This window comes from Callorhinus ursinus, unplaced genomic scaffold, assembly GCF_003265705.2.
Source record: "Callorhinus ursinus isolate GAN/ISIS: 27379988/994484 unplaced genomic scaffold, GSC_fseal_2.0 scaffold1, whole genome shotgun sequence".
NCBI classification, from domain to species: domain Eukaryota; kingdom Metazoa; phylum Chordata; class Mammalia; order Carnivora; family Otariidae; genus Callorhinus; species Callorhinus ursinus.
This window is the reverse complement of record NW_027397063.1, coordinates 20,983,922-21,006,521: the sequence shown is the minus strand read 5'-3', so window position 1 is coordinate 21,006,521 and position 22,600 is coordinate 20,983,922. Positions and strand designations below refer to the sequence as shown.

Below are 22,600 nucleotides of genomic sequence, written 5' to 3'. Positions count from 1 at the left end.
AATTACCATGTTCTTACCCCATAAAAATGGAATATTCTATAACTAGCCTTTTTTTTATGACAATGGCTTTGATGATCAGGAAGACAGCTTAAAACACTAAAACAAAAAACAGTGATTTCATTTTAAACCATCCAATCTCTAAGTTGTGAAGAGAAATCCCTTTCTGTGGGGGAAAAAAAAATGTTTTTAAGAGAGCATTCCAAAGCAAGTCTCTATAATTAGATATTTATGACATCACCTCCCTCATGTCATGGGCTTCCATGCAGGGTGCATAAAAGAGCATGCACTGACTCCTTTTAAGAATATAACCTTCAGACGTCTGGAAAGAATTTGAAATGCATGGATTCTCAAAAATCCAAATTCTGAGCTTAATAAATGTTATTTTCTTTAAAGTAAATCCACTGCGTTCTTAAACCACTACTTTCCCTGTTTACCATATAACATGAATTTTTTAAGCTACGGAAATGGTGTATTGCATATAATGTCTAAGAATGGCTAGCTTTTTGTTGTTGCTGTTTGTTTAAGAAGCTCTTAGGAATTATTGTTAGAATTTAAATGCTGTTGGGTGGATATTTATGGGAGTTTTAAGTATTGGATATTTGCATTTATATACTAAGAAGTTTAAATCAAACACTAAAATTGGACATAAATAATTCTGCTACAGACCACCTTATAAACATGTACATTGTTAACTAGCACAAAGGAAAATTCTTTACATTTGATAAGGAATGCCAGAAACATAAAGACTTCTATTAGATAGTAGAGTTCAATTTCACCACTACTTAGCTTGATGATATTTTAAGGTCAGGTCTCCTGGGATACACAAATAATCATCATTCAATATTGACTGCCAAATGTTTGAGCTCACCTCTCTTAAAATAATATTCAGTTATAAGATGAAAACGATTTACCCAAGCAACCTGGAAAAACATAAACTCTGGGTGGCATTAAAGTCCTTTGAGGTGATTATTTCTCACTAGTAATGATACTAAGATATTAAAATTCATAGGCCATACGATCTGAGAAATTCTAATTGAAAAGCTGTAGCTATAAACCTTCACTCAAAGTTGTATACTATCTTCATTTACTGACAGAATTACACAATCACTTAAATTTCTTGAATGAAACAAAAAATGAGGGAAACAAAAATAAAGCTTTTGGGCCACACTGGGAAAAGATTTCAAAGGAGAGAGAGAAAGAAATAGAGATGGAGAGAGAATTCTTTATCTACCCTTCCACCCACCCATCTACCCATCCATCCTTTATAAGTTTTTTTTCCTATCTCTATAGAAAAAAAAATAGATGTGTGATAAACACAAAACACAGGTGATTGGCTTAGTATAATTAAATATGATTCCAAGGTAATACAGTTTAACAACTTGCAAAATAAGACAAATGATTTACTTTTCAAAATTTTGCCCCTTCACTAAAACATCATTTTACAATGGAAATCATGAAACTAAAGATCATAACTGCTAAATATTATCAAATTTTATTTTTTGAATGCTTAATACCTAACCCTAATTCTGGTCATGAAAACAAACATAATTTGATTTGTCCTCAAAATTTAAGTTTGCTACATGATCTCAACTAACTTCTTCAAAATTTTAAAATATCTTACATCTAGCATCAGGGTTGGAATTTCAGCATGTAAATAATCATGGGAACCAAACTGATGAAAATTCTCTGTGTATTCATGATAACATATTAAAAATATTACTATATTTAAACCCTTTATTAGGCACAAAAATCAGGAAAATAGCACTAATTCAAAAACTATGACAAACTTGTTTTTGGAAACAGACTGACATATACATTCCATTCTTCATGTTATTATCCTTATTAAGTAGAAGAAAAAAATAGCACTTCTTTATTAAAACCATTAAGATAGGAATATATTTTTAAGAACTGCCAAACAATATTTCTGAATGCTTTATTTTTTTAAAGTCAAAATCATATCTTTACTTTTAACAAGCATTCACCTTAATCCCAAACTGCCTCATTCTGCCTTTATATTGACACGCATCTGAGTCACTGATTTTTTTCTTAACTTTTTATATAAATTACACCTTTACCTTAATATACATCTCCTATTATTACTTGAACATATTGTTGTAGAAAGAAAGAAAAGGTATTGCTGAGTTCGGAAGTAATTTCTCAGTTCTGAACATAATAACTGCTTCAGGCACCTCCCAGAATCCTGTAAATCATTTGGTTTCTCCAATGCCTCCCTACAGTCCCTCTTGCCAGTCAGTATTCCCATGGCTACAACTGTTGTGTTACAAAATATAACTAGACATGTTAGATGTCAGTTCAGTTTTCTCTAGATTATCCCTAAAGTCAATGTATATAGTATTTGGAAATGTCTGTGATAGTTCTTTTATTTTTAATAAATATTTTATTTTAAAATAGTTTTAGATTTACAGAAACCTTATAAAGATAGTACAGAAAGCTCCCATATACCCCACACCCAATTTCTTCTATTAACATCTGTGATAGTTCTTTTAAAGACACAATAAATCTGAACAATTATGTTACTTGTTTTATTTGAATAATAAACATTTTCTTTTTAAAATCATATATATTCCACTTTATCTTAAGGATTGGCTTTATTTAAAAAAAAAAGGATTGGCTTTATTTTCATTTTGTTGATAGTTTCTAATGTGCAAACCACCTAAGCAGCATAGAAATGGGCAGCATCCAAGTCAGGGAATGCTTCTCTAAGGATATGTATCTATTATTCCATAAGTCAGAAGTCAGGAAAACAGACTACTCAAGCAGATGCTTTTCTTGAGTGATATAAAAAATTGACAAGGGGCATCTACCTGATTGCAGCCCACTGTCCGTTCCTTTCTTCTTATTTGACCATGATGCCCCTAGAGAGATCATCAGCCAACATTTTTACTTATAATTCAGGATGCATTTCCTATAACATGTTTGTTGTAAGTGGTGGTTGCACATAGCTGAATTAATACTGAGTATGACGCTTTATGTACATTCTAGAATATGTAGATTTTTGCCTTCTGTTCCCACAACTTGATTACTATTTCTAACATGGTTTTTATGGGAAAGAACATCCAGATTTCCCAATGACTTACAAGTAATTAGCATATAATCTACCGATAAATATGGAGAGCTTATATAAAAAATACAATTTAGCTTTGCTATCATCCCCAAAAATTTTAACTTTAGGTAAAAATAATTTCATTACATTTTGCATGCATATTTGCTATAAGAGTCATACTCATTGATACATAATCACAACTCTGGACTTTGGAAGCCCTAATAGTCAAAGTTCAAGACAAAGCTATAAACAATGTAGAGAAAACTTCATTTATGTATTTTAATGTATTATTTTCCTACAAATAGTAAAGTACCATGAAATTTTTATTTAAAAAGATATGCAGTAATATAAAGTTTTCATTTTAAAACTTTTATCTTTAAATTCTGCTTAATTGAATGCCCAAAGGTGAAAAAATTAATATTTAATGAGGATTATTGATCTACATGATAATATGCTGTTTGGGTTGTACTTGAAATTATTAGATTTGCATATCATGCCTATGAAACCCTTCATTCAATCTGGCTACCTAAAGGAAGCAAAAATTCCCTTAATCATAAAATTAAAGCATTCCATTATGCTTTCTATTAAGTTGTTTTGTCCCTTGAATCACTGTCTATTTTAATTTATTCTTTTAAAATGAAACTAAATTACTTAACTTGCATTTACCATCATAGGCTTCACTATAGCTAAGCATGGAATTGATTTCAGGGAATGTTCTTTAGAAATGTTGGTCACTATCAAAGAAAAGAATATCCAAGCAATCAATATTGAAGAAAGAATAAAGGGCTTGGACAAATAAAAGAGATGATATTTATTTTTCCTCTAACATTTTAAATATCCAATAAACTATTACCCATTAAGAAAAGCCATAATCCCTGGAAATGATGGCCTCAGAAAGGGTTTTGGCAATCTTGTATAATACTAAATGTACTGTTGGATCACTATTGCAGAAAAACAGTTGTCTTGCTGCATTTTAGTGATCTGACACATTGCCAGAGGAATAAACAATTCTTTTAGCCAACAGAAATGTGATGTAGCTGCTGCCTACAGATTCTTGTTTTAGATCTTTGGTGAAAAAAATACTATGTATTAAATATGATTTCCTTCCATTATTTTTATCAAAAAAGAAAAATGAAATGAGAATTCAACTATATGCTAATATAAATTCTTAATGGCATGAAAGAAAAACTTTAAAAATCAAAGCCTATTTCATCATTAAAATCTGTTATCTGCATATATGTGTGTGCGTGTGCATATATATATATTATCACACAAAGATACATGCATTTTTATTTTTGAAAAACATCATCCTATTTCACCTCAAAAATTCATTAAGCCAAATTACGTATGGTGAGCAAACAATGTTCTTTTTGAACCATCTTTTCAAAAGAGTTACTAAGCTTAATTTAATATACACAATTTTTATTGGCTATTTTGATAAACCAAAGGACTAGCAAAAGCTCAACAACTCTATCACAATTATATAGCACCACTATACACTCTCAATTCCATCTAGAGTAATGTCCCTGCCCGTATACCTTTCCTGTTCATAGTTTTCAAGTCTTGAAAAAGCAGAAACAGTGTCAAAATAGATTATCCTCCAAAGGAAAAATAAAATGCCATGGGTCAGCACTTTTTTCATATAAAACTTTAAATAGCAATTTATGTCTGAAAAGGCAACACACCTCCAAAAATAATACAACACTTTTCGCAAAACACATTTCATTGATACTAGCTTTGGCATAAACCACTCCATACAGCTATTGATCAAATCAGTACACTGAAAAACCTTATTACAAAGTCTCTGGTCCTTTCCTACTCTGCAAATGAGGCTTCAGGACACCACAACCTTGCAACTCAGGTCTACCATTAATTTCCTCCAAACACACTTGGCAGAGCAATGAGAAACATCAAATGTTTCACTTAATTTCTGAAGAACATCATACCCTTTAGAGAATATGTTCTTGAAATTTAAAAAATTAAAACAAAAACTACTAAAGGAATGAAACAGGGATCCAAAAGCTTCTCTTCAAAAATATAAAACCTTCAAGTAATATGTTCTTGTAAAATTACACACACACATACAAACATATCTGTATCTCTAGCGTCTACTGCAACAGAGTGAAGCCAATTTTGAAGCAGTGACTTCAAATTTGATACACCAACTCACACCTAATTCTAGCTCAGCTTAACTAATTTGGAAGTATAATACACTTTAACAAAATCCTTGGAGAAAGACTGAAACAAATAGCTTAAAACATCAGACTAAAGATCCACATAAAAAATAAAAATAAAGATCCACATAATTTCAAAGTAAAGTGAAACTCATATTCAGCTCTCAAAATACTAAAACATGCCTGTACCTACCTTGGCCTTGTCCATTCCCTTGCTGACCCCAAAGGATCACAGTCATCATTAGCAATTCCAGAGTCCATGTCCACATTCTTCTAGTAACACTTCCTCGTCTTCTGGCCATTGCATTTTAAACTCTGCATAATCAGTGGGGTAGGCATGAAAAGTATAGTAAATTACAACCTTAAAAAATGTATTAACACTCAAATCTCGTATCTAATATGCAATGTGTATTTAAAAATTATCCTGTTTACAAGGAGATATATTTGAAAGTCATGCCTCTCTTTGGGATTCTTACAATGATGATTAACATGAAAACTCACTCATCTTTAACGTCATATTCTAAACATTCATCTGAATGATATTTTTCAATAGCAGCCTGCAAAATAGGCCATAAAACCTGTGAATATTTAAAAAGTATTACCAAAATATCTACTGGAAATCAGTCAGGCAAAAAATTGTACATGGACACTAGTTATAACTTGTTGAGGTAAATTGATACACGTCATCTCTATGCACACATACAAAAATGAATTTTCAACACATTTATGTAAGTTTAAACTAAGTATTTCATAAAATATTTTTGAATTTAATTATATTCTAGTTATATCAGTAACTTTACATAGATTTATCATGTACACAAAACTAATCTTGTATACTTAAAATTGAGAATATATAGAAATCACTAAACATTTGCAATTCCAATATCAGATATATATATACACACAGAGATAAAATATGATATCTCACATATAATAAATTTGAATGCTTGTTTTGACACTGATGTTAATAATGAAAAATTAAAATGCTTAAATGTCCACCAAATAGATGTTATTTATTCATATAATTGAATGATATATAGTAGCTAAAATGAATAAACTTAAGCCACATGTACCAACATGGATAAATGTCAAAATTTAAAAGGTGAGCAAAAATAGCAAGTTGCAGAATGATAGGTTCAATACTATAATAATATATATTTTATATGTAAAAGTAAAATTGCTAAAATTGTTTATTTTTGTATATGCATAAATATGTACTTCAACATAATGCTGCATAAAAATGGTAAACACCTCCATTGCCCAAATTAGGAAATTACAAGATTGCAATTTAAATAGTTATCAAGAGGGGTGCCTGGGTGGCTCAATCAGTTGAGCATCTGACCTGATCTCAGCTCAGGTCATGATCTCAGGGTCCTGGGATCAAGCCCTGTGTTGGGCTCCCTGCTCAGCGGGGAGTCTGCTCAAGATTCTCTCTTCCTCTCCCTCTGCCCACCACAATAAATACATTAAAATAAATAAATAAATAAATAAATAAATAGTTATCAAGAAGAAACTTCACTCAAAGATTACCCCAAATCCCAATTTTTCCACAATTGACAAAATATGGAGCTAAGGAAAGTAAATTTAATAATTTCCAGAATAAGCCCAGTATTCAAAATGCTACTTAATCATAATTCTAGCAAACTTGGAAGCCAATCTAGGCATCCAGAACTTTTCCTTCTCCCTTTCTCCCACATGAAGAAAGAGGACTTAATTACTCATTTAAGTACTTGCCCACCTAGGCACCCCAAACTCATCCTGCTCATTATAAATGAGCAAACAGTCCAAGAAAGTTGCAACATCTCCATGCTCAAGTGTAATAATACAATGATGACACAAGATGATAGTATTAGCACTAATATTTCTTGAAAATTTTTTAAATTCTACATTATTTTACTCTGCTAAATGCCTTATATTTTTTGTCTTTCAGTTCATACAGAAACCCTATGAACAAAGAAATTTAAAAAAAATCACCATTTCATAGCTGAGAAAACAGAGGCTTAGAGAAAAGCCACACAATTCTCAATCTATATGATCTGTAGCCACCATTGTTGTGATTTGAGCCAAAACAGAGTGACCTCAGAGCCTATGCTCTGAACAATGGACTACTAAGCAGAAATGTAGCCCTAGATATAACTACAGTCCAGCATTCATTCCAAAAAGGATACTGAGAAAGATCTCCTGCATATTGAACCTCACATATTCATTCCAAATAAACATCTTCAAATTGAAAATCATTAAAACCATTCAAATCAATTGAATGGTCACAGTTAATCTCTAAAAGAATCAACCCTTTCCAGAGAAATATGGGGTGTCCAGGGAAAATCTCAAGCCCCTGCCAACACACATTAACATTACTGATAATTTTACATTGAAGAATAAGATGAGTAATATTTTAAAAGAGCAAAGGAGCTCCTGGGTGGCTCAACCGGTTAAGCATCTGCCTTCGGCTCAGGTCATGATCCTGGAGTCCAGGGATCTAGCCCTTCATCGGGCTCCCTGCTCATCAGAGAGCCTGCTTCTCCCTCTGCCCCTCCCCCTGCTCATACTCTCATTCTTCCTCAAATAAATGAATGAATGAATAAATCTTTAAAAAAAAAAAAAGAAGAGCAAAGGTGATGCCTGGTTATTTGTTTAGGGAGCAGGGTAGGAGATTGTTGCCAAAGGCCAACCTTAGTGGGGTATGTGTGCGCTTGTGTCATACACGTACACATTCTTTTAACTACTAATTTGAAGATCTTTGTCCCCTTCTAATAACTTCATAACCATTTTTAAGATTTTATTTATTTATTTGAGAGTGAGAGGGAGAGTGAGCGAGAGAGAGCACACAGGCAGAAGGAAAGGGGAAGCAGGCTCCCCGAGGAGCAGGCAGCCCAACTCAGGGCTCCATCCCAGGACTTGGGATCATGACCTGAGCCGAAGGCAGATGCTTAACTGACTGAGCCACCCAGGCGCCCCACTGCATAACCATTTTTATCTGGTACCAGCAACGTCAAAATTCAGATTTAAATCACCCTTCAGTGGATTGCTTTGGCAAATTTATATTAATTTAATATTTCCTGAACTTCTGCTAGTCTACACACAGTACTCAATTTAAATGGTGCTTTTTAAATATACATTCTATACAGAATTGAGGCAGTATTTGAAAAATCTAAAAACATCTTCAGAAAGGATTAGCATATAAAACACCAGTTCCACTATATATTTTAATAAAATTTTAAAGAGCAGATGGCATTCAAATTGTTATTATAATAAAAAAATGAAACCTTCCTCTCTGATTTGATGTTCATAGAAAACTAGTATTTTATAAATGCCAAGTTACTATGATGTGTTATCTATAATGCTATTCCTGCCATTCTATAAATACAAAAATCATAACTTTTATGAAACTTTTATATAAAGTACTCACATAATGTAAAATCAATGTTTTTCCATTTTTATGAAAGAAAAACAAAATAACTTTTAAAAAAGTATGCTAGATGAACCAGAAAATAAAGTAACATTTACCATAAAGACATGCCATGGCATTCTCTAAATCTTTTTTTTAACACTCTTCATGCATTTGACAATATAAAGTAGATGAGGAATGTTGGCTTTAAGTACTTTTACTTGTTCCTTATTCTTTAAAGACTGGAATAAGTCCTAAAACATGGATAATTGAGTCCATTGTGCTTTTCTGTCATAAAATAGATTTGATATTCCCTAAGCAGAGAAGACCTTAAGACTTCAGATTGATAATGACTATATAAAACACCTTGACTCAACAGTGTTCATCTGAGTATCTTAATGTTGACGGTCACCAAAGGAAAAAAAAAAGATGTTAAGAATGTATTGCATGTTATTTCTTGTTGTACATAATAGCAAAATTAGGTGGGTTGAGCAAGGATTTTGGAGCAAATAGCACTATGAGACCGTGTCATAGAGTACTGAGGTTCCAGAGGATATTTACAGGATGTTCCTCTGTCAGATGATGTCCACAGTGATACCATCTGATCTGAGGAAGGCTTCACACCTATAGGTACCAACTAGGGAGGTAAGTCCTGAATTAAGGAGCTGTAGAACACCTACCATCAACACAAGTGGAAGTTTCCATTACAGACCATCCCTGCAGTATCTCTGCAACTTCTAAAATCTTCTACCCTCTCCCAATAGTTCCATTTCTAATGCGGATCTTCTAGATATTCTCTTCCACTCCAGCCAGTAGACCTGACCAGCCATCCTGGATTGTATGTACATATGAAATTTGTTCTTAAGTGAAATCTATTTCTGAATCCAGATAAGTAATGCCCCCAGACTTGTCATTCCATTGTCACCCATAGGCAGTAGCTCTGGTCAGCTTTTACAGCAGCTTCTTTAAAAAAAAAAAAAAACTCTTCTCTGGAACAAAGTTTCCTTGCAAGACTCTCTCTTGGCAATAGCCCTCTTTGCTGAAGTGCTTCTCAAGTGAGAGAGCTGGGCAGTGCCAACAGCCTCCAAGTTGTTGCTTCTTTTGCTTAACTTCTCCATTAAAAAGCAACCTCTTGGATCACCCTTTTAAAACTAGAGACCAAAGAATCAAATGGGATCAGGAAGTGACCATAGCTCACAGGTCATCAATTCTTCTTCTCAGCATATTATAGGAACACAATCTAAGCCAGAAAAACATAGAGCCCATTACAGCTCTCGAGTTCCAGTTATTAACATTGATTTTTTCAATGGGAAATTTTCATTAGAAGCCATCACATGACTTACATTCAGTAATAACTTAGATTAAGATATATATATTGGAGCCTCACTTTAATATTGTCCTTGGACTAGGTGCCAGAGTCATTTTTAAAAGGGCCTTTTTTGACATTAGTAAATTCTTATAGGTAGGATCTATAAGTTCAAAATATATCTTGTATGCAATGGTGATGGCCAAAGTCCTGTATAATCCAAATTAATACTGCAATATGTGTAAATTTAAGTGTAGATATAACACATGAATACATTTATATTTATTCATTCTATTTTTCAACAGGATAAAATTTAGAAGCTGAAAATATTACTCTAGGCCACCATGTTTTAGAATAAAAAGCCCAGACAGTGATAAGAAACTTAAATGCTGACCCTATTTGATATCTCTGACAAATTAATTAATTAATCTCTTTAAGATTCAGTCTCTATATATGTGACAAATGAAAAAAAAATCTCTAAAATTCCTGTAAGCTATAACATATTAAAATTATACTATGTCATTAGTTCAGGGGAGACTGATAAATCATTTGCCATTGGCATTTTCAAAAACCAAACATCTTAAAATGTAACATAACATGCATTTCTGTCCCAAAGTGTGGTCCACAAATGTTCTGCCTCAGAAATAAGACAGATATCTGGTAAAATGTATAGTCTTACATATCACTGTGGACACAGTACCTCTGGAGACGAAGCCTTGGAGTATACATTGTAATAAATCTTACAAATGGTTAGTTTTTAGTCATAAAGTTAGGAACTGCCGGTTTATACCATCACACTTAAAAATTATACATAAATAGATTTAATAGAAACCCAGCCTTTCTAATATTAATGATAGCTTTATATTCAGACTGACTTTTCAGAAAAATGCAATATTAAATCGTGACTAATCATCTATGTCTAATTTTAAATAAATATGACTAAGGGTCCTAAAACAAGTTTAGCATTAATCTCCCTATTGTTTGAGATCCCAAAGGAACCACAGGGGCCTATAATCTCCCCAGAGAGGCTGAGTGATTTATCTTCCTAAATACTGTGGAATTACTGAAGTAGCATATGACCATTGCTGCATATCCTGATATCCTCTCAAGTGGACTTAAAGATAAACCATCTCTGGACTTGATTCCCTGACCTCATTAAGGTAGAACAAGGAGACTTTGAGCTTTGGAAACTACAGGAAGTGAATAGTTCCATGGACACCAATAGATCCATGGATACCACTGGATCTAGTGGTCTTAAACTGATTAATTCACCCAACACATATGTGTCAGATATTATACTAGTTACTGAACTACATTGATGAACAAGAAAGCCAGGGTCCCTACACTCTTAGGGCTTGAATTCTACAGAGAAAGTCAGGTGCAGAAACCTAATTAAACAAAGAAAAGAAATCATTACAAAATGAGTTCATATGCAAAATCAAACCAAGAACTGGATGAAAAACAGAGTAGAGGTGTTGGGGGGACATTTGATAGAGTAGACTTTAGCCACTTCTTTCAGGTGATCTGAAAACAATAAGAGCTAGCTTTGCATACAGTGCAAAGAGTTTCTTGGGAAATGAAACCAGAATTTTCAAGGGCCCTGATATGAGGATGATCTTGGCATGTAGAAGTAATTAAAAGTTATGAATCTCATTGGACTGAAGCAGGAAGAAAAGACTGATGTGATGTGACTAAAAGATAAGAAGGTGTGATATTACACAGAGCTACACTGGTATGGCATAAATGTTGGTTTTCAGTCCAAGTACATTGGAAAAGTAGGAAGAGACATGAACTGATAAACATTTTAAGCTATCACGTTGGTTTCTAGGTAGCTAACAGAGTACAGCGAGTTAAGAATAAATTAGGTAGACTAATGAGACAGGATAAAAGAGGAGGTAAGAAAAAATCTGAATCTGGCTCGACTGAACATAAGAAATAAAAATCAGTGGGAAAATTCTAGATATATTTAGAAATAATATTTTTTAAATGAATGTTGGATTGGATATTGTAGAATACAGAGGGAAAACACAAAAAAAGACCATTAAGCTTCTAGCTTATTTACCTGAATGGTTAGCAGTACCATTTTCTAAGACATGTTTTCTCTGAAGTATCCATACACTGCTGTCAAGTGAGGTATGGACTTTCAGAGGTAAAATCTGGGACAGGCTCTAAAACTGGAAATCACTAGTTTTTTAGTAGAGAAATGGTGTTTAGAGCTTAGAGAATATGTACATGTATAGAGAGCAGAGATAAGGATGACACCCAAAGAAATATCAATATTTAGTAGTCATGAGTAGAAGAATAGAAACACATTGTTCTATTATTGGTAGGGAAATAGACCTTAGGATATTTGCAAGGGAGGGCTACAGATGAACCATGACATCTGAACTCAAAACAGTGGAAAATGAAGACAGCAGAGTACAAATGAATTGTGAAGGGACAACAAAAGCTGTGGCCTAGGATGAATGTCAATGCAGATGAAGAATCGTAGGAATGAGGATACCTGAGCAAATGAATTAAAAGAGGACTGATGTCCAGACGGTGGAATGTTTGCCATTAAGATCTTGATGGTACACATACTGGTATAGAAAAGGTAGATTTGCAGTGCCTGGGCGACTCAGTTGCTAAGCATCTGCCTTCGGCTCAGGTCATGATCCCAGGGTCCTGGGATCGAGTCCCACATCGGGCTCCCTGCTCCGCGGGAAGCCTGCTTCTCCCTCTCCCACTCCCCCTGCTTGTGTTCTCCCTCTCGCTGTGTCTCTCCGTCAAATAAATAAAATCTTTAAAAAAGAAAAAAGAAAAGGTAGATTTGACCATGAAGTGGTAAATAAAGTGGAGGGAGGGAAAAAAGCAATGGAGATAAGGATGTCAAGAAGTGGAGTGAAGAGGGGACTTTGATGGTCCTTCCATCTGGATGTTGAAGTCATTGAAAATGACAATAGGACTTAGCTGAAAAAGATTTTGAAAAAGGATCTAAAGCCTTAAATAAATCAAAAGAGTGACCAGGAGATCTGTTGATATCAACAAGACAAAAAGAACATGACCAATATTTTCAAAGCATTTTTGTTTCAAAGGAACAGTAAGACTTGCAACAGGGAGAAAAATTAGCAATATGAAAGCTATTGTGAAGAACAAGAACTACTTCTGGACGTAAGGCATGTGGAGGGTAAGAAAAGACCAATCTCTATTTGTGAAGGCGACAGGGAAAGTTATCCCTTGGTAACAACCAAGTTTCATTTCAAGAGAATTAAAAAGGCAATGTTGAACTTAGCAACAATCACTTTTAACCATCTCCAGTAGCTTAGTATACTACATAAAATTAATATTTAACACAAAGGTATAAATTCCATGTCATAACATCTCAAAATCGACCAAACCAGATAATTCCTTTCTAAGTTTCTCCTTATACTAGGCAATTACTTTGTCTTATTCAGTAAACAGTATTAGTGCACTAAAACACACACACACACACACACACACACACATAAAGTGTACATGTCTTATTTAGCTGAAGATCTCATTTTGAAGGGACATTCAAAGTAAACAAATCATTCCATAATCTTCAAGTATGGACATTTTGAGGAATTACAACATGGCTTTTTATAAAAGAAGTTAACCTGAGTACAAGAAAACAGAAAAAAAGTCCAGCTCTGGAAGCCAACTTAGCTGAGTCATCCTTTGCCACCAGCAAGGCATCAAAAAAGTAATACAGGGCTAGCAGAGAATTTTAAAGGAAGTGGAAGTCACCTATCTGTGAGGTTCAACTCTTAAATGCCTGGTCAAGATATAACATCTGGAGGAGAGTTCAACTTTTATAAAGATGAATACTTGTTAAACTAAAAGATCTACTTAAGGAGAAATAGGAAGATATAGTGTCTATACTACCGGATAGATGTAACTTGCTTTCTACGAAAATAGCTTGCACTTTGTTTTCTTTGACAAAGATAACTTAGAAATAAAAACCATTAAATTAGAAAAAAAAAAAGCTATGAGATGTGCATTTGCCAAAGATCTTCAGCAACTGCACTATCTTCCCACTGTAGACTTCAAGCAAGACAAATATATAGCATTGTACTTCAGGGCAAGCTATAATGAGTGAAAAAAAATGAGAATTTGTTAAATCAATATAGAATGCTCCTTGCTTTCCATAGTTCTGAGTGTCTATAGTCTAGAAGTCCAAGTAATCAATCTCTGCTACATGTAACCATCATGGCATTCCGGAAATTCCACAGGACACTCTTTACATGTGGATTTGGAAAAGAGAACAGTAAAAAAAAAAAATGCTTTGTTGTGCTCTGTACTCTACGGCAACATGCATTTTGTGCTACATGCTAGTGTTAGATTGTGATTGCCCAAACCTCTGTGTGGAAGAGGTAGTTTAGTGAGCAATAGTCTTGAAGTTAATAAGCCTGACACTGGTTGGCTCAGTTACTTATTGGGTAAATGACTTTGCATTAGTTATTTAACCTCTCTAAGATAAATTATCTTCAGTGCATAATTGAAGAGGCTGGATTCCTTCCACAGGTGACATTTATGTTGATTTCAGTTGGCTTATATCCTGCTAAACTGTAAATTGGACAACATAGAACTTTTTTCTAGACTTCACAATTCCACAAGACCCTTACACTTGTCTTTCCTAATTCAGCAGGAATTATCTGAACTAAATGAATTTATGTAGGGCTTATTATTTTAATATATAAGCTACATCCAAGTAGTTCCCATGAAGTTCTAAGCTCGTTAAAGGGCCTTGATATGGAATATAGAGAAGATGGTCACCTCCCTTCATTCCCATCTTCCAGCTTTCTTCAATGTCTTGAAGTTTAGTTACACTCAAAAATTAGAATCCCGAGAGAGCTAACCTAAATGAGAAATCAGGCTAATTTCTCAATAAAAGTGTTCTAGAATAATAAATGCATTTCTGGTCAAAGCACTGGGATTCTGGAAATAACAATTTTCCTAATGAGGCACAGGAACTGTGACTGTAAAAAGTTGGTATATGATATCTGCCAAGTTCAAATGAGCTTCATTTTTAAGGGCCTTCTTCTAGGGCCAAGTTTAATGACTCAAATTAGTGAACTTAGAAATTGTTTTAAAACGCTTGATGGAGACATTTCAAAGTATGATCTGGGATTTATCGCTCTTACTTTTGCTGAATTCGATGTGCCACCAAGATTTAATCAGATTAATCAAATACCATAAACTGAAACATACTGGGGCTCCTGGGTGGCTCAGTCGTTAAGCGTCTGCCTTCGGCTCAGGTCATGGTCCCAGGGTCCTGGGATTGAGCCCTACGTCGGGCTCCCTGTTCAGCGGGGAGCCTGCTTCTCCCTCTCCCACTCCCCCTGCTTGTGCTCTCTCTCTCTCTCTCTCTCTCGCTGTCTCCCTGTCAAATAAATAAATAAATAAAATCTTTTAAAAAATTGAAACATACTGTTCCTTACAATCACCTTAAGAACTTTTAAACAGCTCAAACCGAGAAGATACGCTTTTAGTAATAATTTACTTGAGTGCATAAGTTTTATTTAACATAGTTATTTAGAGACGTTTTTAACAAAGGAGATTTGCGAAATTACGGCATAATTTTTTTAAGAAATCTTCTAGAGGGTGTTACTTAAGTTACTATAGAGAATTTCAATTTATGAATCTGATGCCATTAATCATAAACTAAAGAAAAAGTAATTGCAAAACTTCACAAGAGGTAATATGTGTTATAAAGGTGTGTCATTAGTTTCAATTGGATATATTCCATACTACTGGGAAATGTTAAGAATTTCATTCCTTTATTCAGCAAAGCCTTTATTCCCTGGATGAACATCCTACTCCCCACAGACATAATGATCAACATATTTGTCAGATTTGTCTGCTGGTTTCCTGTAAGCAGTTTACAAAAGATAAAGGACAATAAAATGTAAAGGTGCACGATATTTAAAACTTTCATCAAGAGGAATATTCTCTGAGTTTTAAGAAAACATGTCTTAGGGTGCCTGGGTGGCTCAGTTGGTTAAGCGACTGCCTTTGGCTCAGGTCATGATCCTGGAGTCCCTGGATCGAGTCCCACATCGGGCTCCCTGCTCAGCAGGGAGTCTGCTTCTCCCTCTGACCCTCCCCCCTCTCATGTGCTCTCTCTCTCTCTCATTCTCGCTCTCTCAAATAAATAAATAAAATCTTAAAAAAAAAAAAGAAAACATGTCTTAGTTTTCTGACCTATTATCAAATTAGAGATGTTGAGGAAATTCAACCCTTCATAATTCTATTTTCTTTTAATCCTGTTGTTCTGGAAAACTGTCAGGTTCACCAACTGTAGAACTTTGCTTCTTCTCAGCAGCTTATCTATCACTTTTGTCACACTTTTCAACTGTTTCCACCACTGGACTATGTCTTTATTACTTAACATAATGTCCTATATCCACAGATGGTTGGTGAATGTACTATTAGAATGGACACTAGAAACTGGACTATCAGTGGGTTACCCTATTTCTCCCTATTCTGGTCTCCAAATAACTCAAGCTGGCCTCACAATCCTAACCCTTATCGGGGGCACTGGTCCAAAGGAATCTGGATTATGGTACTCTTAAACTAAAATTATTAATGATTTTACAGTGCCAGAAAGATTATAGGATCATCCAATACAACCCTGAATATACCATCCAAGCCTCACATAATCACTTATGATTTTATCAGCCTTCAAAAGAACCACTTTTTTAAACCTACATATCATTTGTTTACATAAATAAAACAGTTCATCTTTCTACATTCTCACTATGCTGACATGAAGGACTTTCTTGTGAAAATTAATTCTCAATTCTTTCCCGAAATATCCACTCAGTTCTATAGCAACCATCTACAGCAAAATAAATAAATAAATAAATAAAATGTGGTTTAATTTAGTTTCTTATTGCTGCTATCACAAATTAACACAAACCCGGTGGCTTAAAACAACATAAATTTATTTTCTTATGGTTCTAAAGGTCCAGAAGTCCAAAATGAGTCTTAGTGGGCTAAAATCAAGTCATCATCCAGGCTGTGTTACTTCTAGAGGCCCCAGGGGAGAATCGTTCTAGAAGGTGAGTGTATCCTTTGTCACCATCCACAAAACTTACTACTCCAACCTCTCCTTCAGTCACCCCCATCTCCTTCTAGAATGATCTTTTGTCCTCCCTCTTTTATAGGGTCTCTTGTGATTATACTGGACAAACACAAATAATTAAAGATAAACTGTGCATTTTAAGGTCAGATGATTAAAAACTTTAATTCCACCTGCACCCTTAACTCCTCCTTGCTATATAATACAACATATTCTCAAGTACTGGGGATTAGGATGTGGACTTATTTGGGAAGACATTATTCTACCTACCATACTAAATAATTGGAAAAAGGTAAAATTATGTATAATGCACTGCTAACTCTGGCAATGAAATATTACATTACAAAAAGATCTATCACAAATTATTTTAAAAGGCTTTAGCTACTAGATTATTGATCAGTTGTGGTATATTCTAGAAAAATCTCATGTCCTTGATGTTAACCCATCACACACACACAAAAAAATGGTCTTTTTAAAATTATAAAGGAATATTCAAGGCAACCTATAGAATGGAAAAGGAACTATAGTTGTTATACCTCAAGAGGCCTGATTTCTGCACATTATAACCCTAGCAGTATGTACACACACACCAAATTACTTTTCAACACAATCTGGATGCTATTTCCCCCACATTTACCAAATGCTTTTATTCTCATCACTGTTTACATTAAGTCCTATTTTCTTTAAAGCTTACCTTCATTAGTTTTCCCCCCCTTGGCTACCCTTATTTTTCTCCTCTGAACTTGATTTCATTTCTTATGTATTCCATATGCTCACACACTTGATTATGCTCTGCTTTACAAGATTCTCTCATTTTATGCATACATCCCCCCCAACACACACACACAAGTTGCTTTGTCTGCATGACTTATCACCTTAGTCTCCTGCTCAAGTTCTGTCTCCAGCCTGAAATTTAGTATTTTTCAACTTGTCCTCTAATTTAAACTTCATAATGAAGTTAAGCCCCTATTTGAAGGAATAGTAGGGTTTCTGCCCCTAAAAGTCTGGGTAATGCACAGAAACACATTTGGGAATATAATTGACTTTTATGTACAGAAGCCAGATGCATTTCATGCCTATGTGTGCTGAGGGAAACAAGTTCATCTCATGTATCACAATAAGCATCTGTTCCACTAAATTCCACTGCCGGATACTCATCATACTTAGGCAACAAAACACTTAAGGAAATAAAAGCTCTTTCCAATAAAAAAAAAAAAGTACATCAGAAATCTCTGTTAAAAAAAAAAAAAAGTCTTCCTCTACCAGTTAAGCCCAGAGTAGGAACTACTACTAAAAACAAAATAATTATTGAAGTATAATTTCTGATAAGGCATCTTGGCTTCTACCCTGTAAAATTTAGAGAAAGTGATGTGTGAGTTTATATTGGAAAGGCTGCTTTCAACAGCAAAGAGTGTGTTCTGATGTTTGAATATACTTGGGAAAATGCAGAAATTTAAAAGAACTAACAGAAAACAAACTACATCGACATGAACCTGCATATACTTTTACAGACAGTTTTATAGTTTTATTTATAGCATGAATAAATTCATACTACAATTTTGTTAAAATATCACAAATATCTCTATATAAATAATTTCCTCCATTTTTTTAAATTTTATTAGCAATATATATTCTAATAGATTTAGTGTTCACATGAGTTTCAACATTTCCTGCCAAAGTACTTTGTCCTTTTTTTCTACTGGACGATTCTTATTGATTTATTGAACTATTTTTATGTCAAATATGTCAAATGAATTGCAAATACTTTTTCCTGATTTGGCATTTTCTTTTTATACCTACTCAGGGTATCATTTGAAATATTAAAGTTTTCTACTTTAACAAAGTCCAGTGCATCAATCTCTATTAGTTTCTGTCTTTGGTTGGGCTGTACTTAGGAAAGTTAATTTAGCCCTCATATTATAAATGATATTTGCCTATCGATTTTTTCTTTATATTTTGAGTTGTTTACCCAATGCCTACTATAAAATTAATTTTTATGGATGGTGTATTATAACTTTTTGCAACTATAAAACACATATAGCCAATTACTTGAACATTATTTTATGAATCACTTATTTTCCCACTGATCTGAAAGACTGTAACATACATCAGATTTTAAGTTTACTGAAATTATGTAACCTTAGGTAATTATGAAATTATGTAAATTCAAGCATAATGGCCAGCTTTACTTCTTCACCATTATCCCCTGAAGGGATGGATGGAGGAATTGCTTTCTTATGGTTTCAGTGTGTAACATAACGTGGTTTAAATGACATTTGAACAACACAGAAACTTTATTTCCTGGTTCTGAACTGTGTTTCAGCTTGACCAATCCATCCTGCAATTTGTCTTTAAGGATAGAGACTGAATTTTATGATAGCTACATTTATATTAGGTGCTCAAAAACATCTGTTTAATGATTAGATTGATAGATATCTGGTTTTCCATTGCAGTGGTGCTACCGCACTGAATAATTTTCACTGGCTTTTCTCTGTCAAAAATAAAACATTCATCACAGTTTTGCATGTGCCCATGTGCATGTACACACGCCCTTTCCAGAGACACACTGCTTCCCCAACATCAACAAAGATTGTAAGATATTTGTTCATTCCAAAGGTCTGGTCACAAAGAAAATAACAATGGAAATCCATAAATGTGAGACTGGAAAGAACAGAATATGGAAGATTAAATTACCAAATAAAACTTTCACCTTTTTTAATTTGTTGCTAATGGAGTGAGAAAAGTAATGAATGTAAAAATGAAAGTACACAGTGTAGGTATATATCACATGCACTCATTTTCATGATGGATATATGTATACAGATAAGTATGGGCAAAATAACATCCATCTGTTTTGTATTTATAATACACATATATGTACATACATACACAACAAATATAAACAATTTGCATAAAATTTCCATTCTATTCATTTCCTTAGCTAAAAACTGAAAAGCATTTAAATCAAAACCAATTCATTTAGAAGTGTTTTTAACCAATATCTCCCATTTATCCTCATTTTTATGGCTCCTTATGTTGCCATTTTATGTCAATTTTGCCATAATTTATACATATTTGAAACAGTCACCTTAAGAAATCAACCCTTTGGCTAAGATCTCTAAAACTGAATTTGTGTCAGTGTATGTGCATGCACAAATACTCACTTAACATAGAAAGGTCAATTGTAAAACTTTATATACATATATCAAAAAAGATAGTTCTGGGGTGCCTTGGTGGTGCAGTCAGTTGGGTGGCTGACTCTTGGCTTCAACTCAGGTCATGATAGCAGGGTCATAGCATCCAGCCACACATTGGTCTCAGCACAGAGTCGGCCTGAGTTTCTCTTTCTCTGTCCCTCTGCCCCTCCCCCCTAAAATAAATAAATAAATCTTTTTTTAAAAAAGACAATTTCACTCAGAGGTTTTGTTATCTATATATTTCATTCTGTTAATAAAATCAGTATATTATATATCTTGGTAATAAACCTGTTTGTTTTCATTTGCTTGCTTCCATCTGATCTGCCACATTGATATAATACATTGACAATCTGATACTTCACCACAGTAAATATAGTTATCAAAAAAAGCAAAAATTAGTGAGCTGCAAGAAAATATATTTTTTGATGAATCAATAATTTAAAGTTCTCAGTCAGTGGTACAGCAAGGTGAAAAAGAATGAAAATAAAAGTTCTCAAGGCCAGTGAATAACAATAATGATACTGTATTCTGTGCATCAATCACCATCACCATAAATCTGTGAAACCCATATTGCCAAATATTTCACATACAGCCTTAACGTTGATTAACAGATGTGCCGAAGTAGTGAAACTGAAATGAGACTTTGTACAAAAAGTGATATTCAAAAGCATCTTGAAAATTTATCATTCTACATCTGGAAATACTGCATTTGTCATTGTTACCTACACAAATCTTGATTTTATTTACCTAATATTTAGCAAATATGGTTTTAGTGAAAATGTTCAGATTTGGAGAATACAGTGTGTGAAACTGCTGAGTGATTATAAAAGAAATTTACAACAAATCCTGATTATACAAATTTGCCAGTAGTGGCAGCAAAATGTAACTTACAGAGAATGTCATTATCTTTCCCATAATCCTCAGAGCACTATCCATTCTTCACTTTAGATAATCGATGTACATGATCTAAGATTCTGTGCACCTGCCACCTCAGCACACACCCTCTAACCTGGCCTTCCAATCAAACTGCATCTTACAAGCCTTTCTGTGTAGGAGTTTAGAGCCACCACTAAAAATACATACTTGTTGCAGGTATTGAAATGCCTCCCTTTGAAAATTCAGAACACACTATCCTGAAAATAACAAATCTAATTTTTAAAAAATTGCTTTAGAACACTGTGAACTCTATGAAATAAAGTGTGCTGGGATTTGACAACTTTCTTCATTTCAGCCTATTTCATCTGTTTTCTTGTTATTTTTTCCCACGTAGTCACAGTTAACAACAATAGATTCATTGTTAAATTTCACTAATTAATTATTCCACAAAATAAATTATTTCCACCACCTTTCTGATGCCCCTACTCTTCTGGTTCCATATAATCCTGGATTTTTTTTGAATGAGTTAGCTTTTGGTTAAAAAAAAAACTGACTTTTATTCTTGAAAAAGCCATTATTTCTTCTTAAAAGCTTTCTAATGGCAAACATCCACTAGATCTTGTGATCAACCTAGAGAGAAAATTAATCATATTATTTTCATATCAGTTACTAGTAAGAACTATGTCATTTACTGTCCTCAAATCCAGTGCTATGGATAATAAGTTTTCAACCCAGAGACAGTTGGTTGCATGAGCAACATGAGGAAGACAACCAGCAGTCTTAACCCACACTGAGACATGTCCACACACACTTGCTTCCACAGCCAAAGTAATACCATATGTCCTCAGTGATGTGGGTGGGCAAAAGTAACAGTTGGCTTGCTAAAGAGAGCCATATGTACAGGCAGCCTATCACACCATCCTTTTTACTTATGGTTGCTGAAAGCTTAGTTGAAGTTCTTGTTCTCATGAATAGCATGGCTGGAGAAGATGCTTCCATACTAGAAAAATATCATTTATTGTGCAACTGCTATATCTCTGGACATGAAAGCAAAAATATGCTTGTACATTTCTCTTCTTATAAAGAGCTACGTAAGCATCAACAGAGTTCCTTCTCCCAATCACACTTTCGCTCACTAAAATGCTTTGTATTTATATGCAAAGGGACAAATGTGCAGGTTTATCAAAAACGAACATTCATAATCACCCTTGTTTAAGTCCACATTATACGAACCTCTATTTGTAGCTGGATATTCATACAATTATGTTGTTTCACATTAAAAATGTTAAATAAAAATAAAAATATTTTAAAACTTAAAAGTTTTTAAATTAATTCTGGAAAGCAAGGAGATAGTAATAAGCAAAACTGCATTCCACACACATTAACTTTTACAAGGTAAAAGAAAAACATGGGTTTTGGATGATTATCACAGCTTTGTACCTTAACAAGGGTTTCTCTGGAATTTCCACAACTGCAAAGATAATTCAGCTATTATACTGATAATAAAATTT

At 33.9% G+C, this 22,600-nt stretch overlaps 1 protein-coding gene and 1 long non-coding RNA gene across 12 annotated transcripts in view; one reads left to right on the top strand and one right to left on the bottom strand.

Moving 5' to 3' along the window:
- The window catches only part of ROBO2 (roundabout guidance receptor 2), a 1,626,757-nt gene that overhangs the window by 1,597,280 nt on the left and 6,877 nt on the right, over positions 1-22,600 (bottom strand). For all 11 annotated transcript variants that reach the window (XM_073891915.1, XM_073891920.1, XM_073891943.1 and 8 more), the window contains exon 2: positions 5,432-5,553. In XM_073891915.1, the coding sequence (XP_073748016.1) occupies positions 5,432-5,540 (109 nt within the window). In that variant the 5' untranslated portion in view covers positions 5,541-5,553. The remainder of the gene's footprint in view (positions 1-5,431; positions 5,554-22,600) is intronic.
- LOC112821002 (uncharacterized) overlaps positions 1-22,600 on the top strand; it is a 28,551-nt gene that overhangs the window by 1,833 nt on the left and 4,118 nt on the right. The window contains exon 2 of the long non-coding RNA XR_003207316.2: positions 16,901-16,996. This is a non-coding gene — a long non-coding RNA (uncharacterized lncRNA). The remainder of the gene's footprint in view (positions 1-16,900; positions 16,997-22,600) is intronic.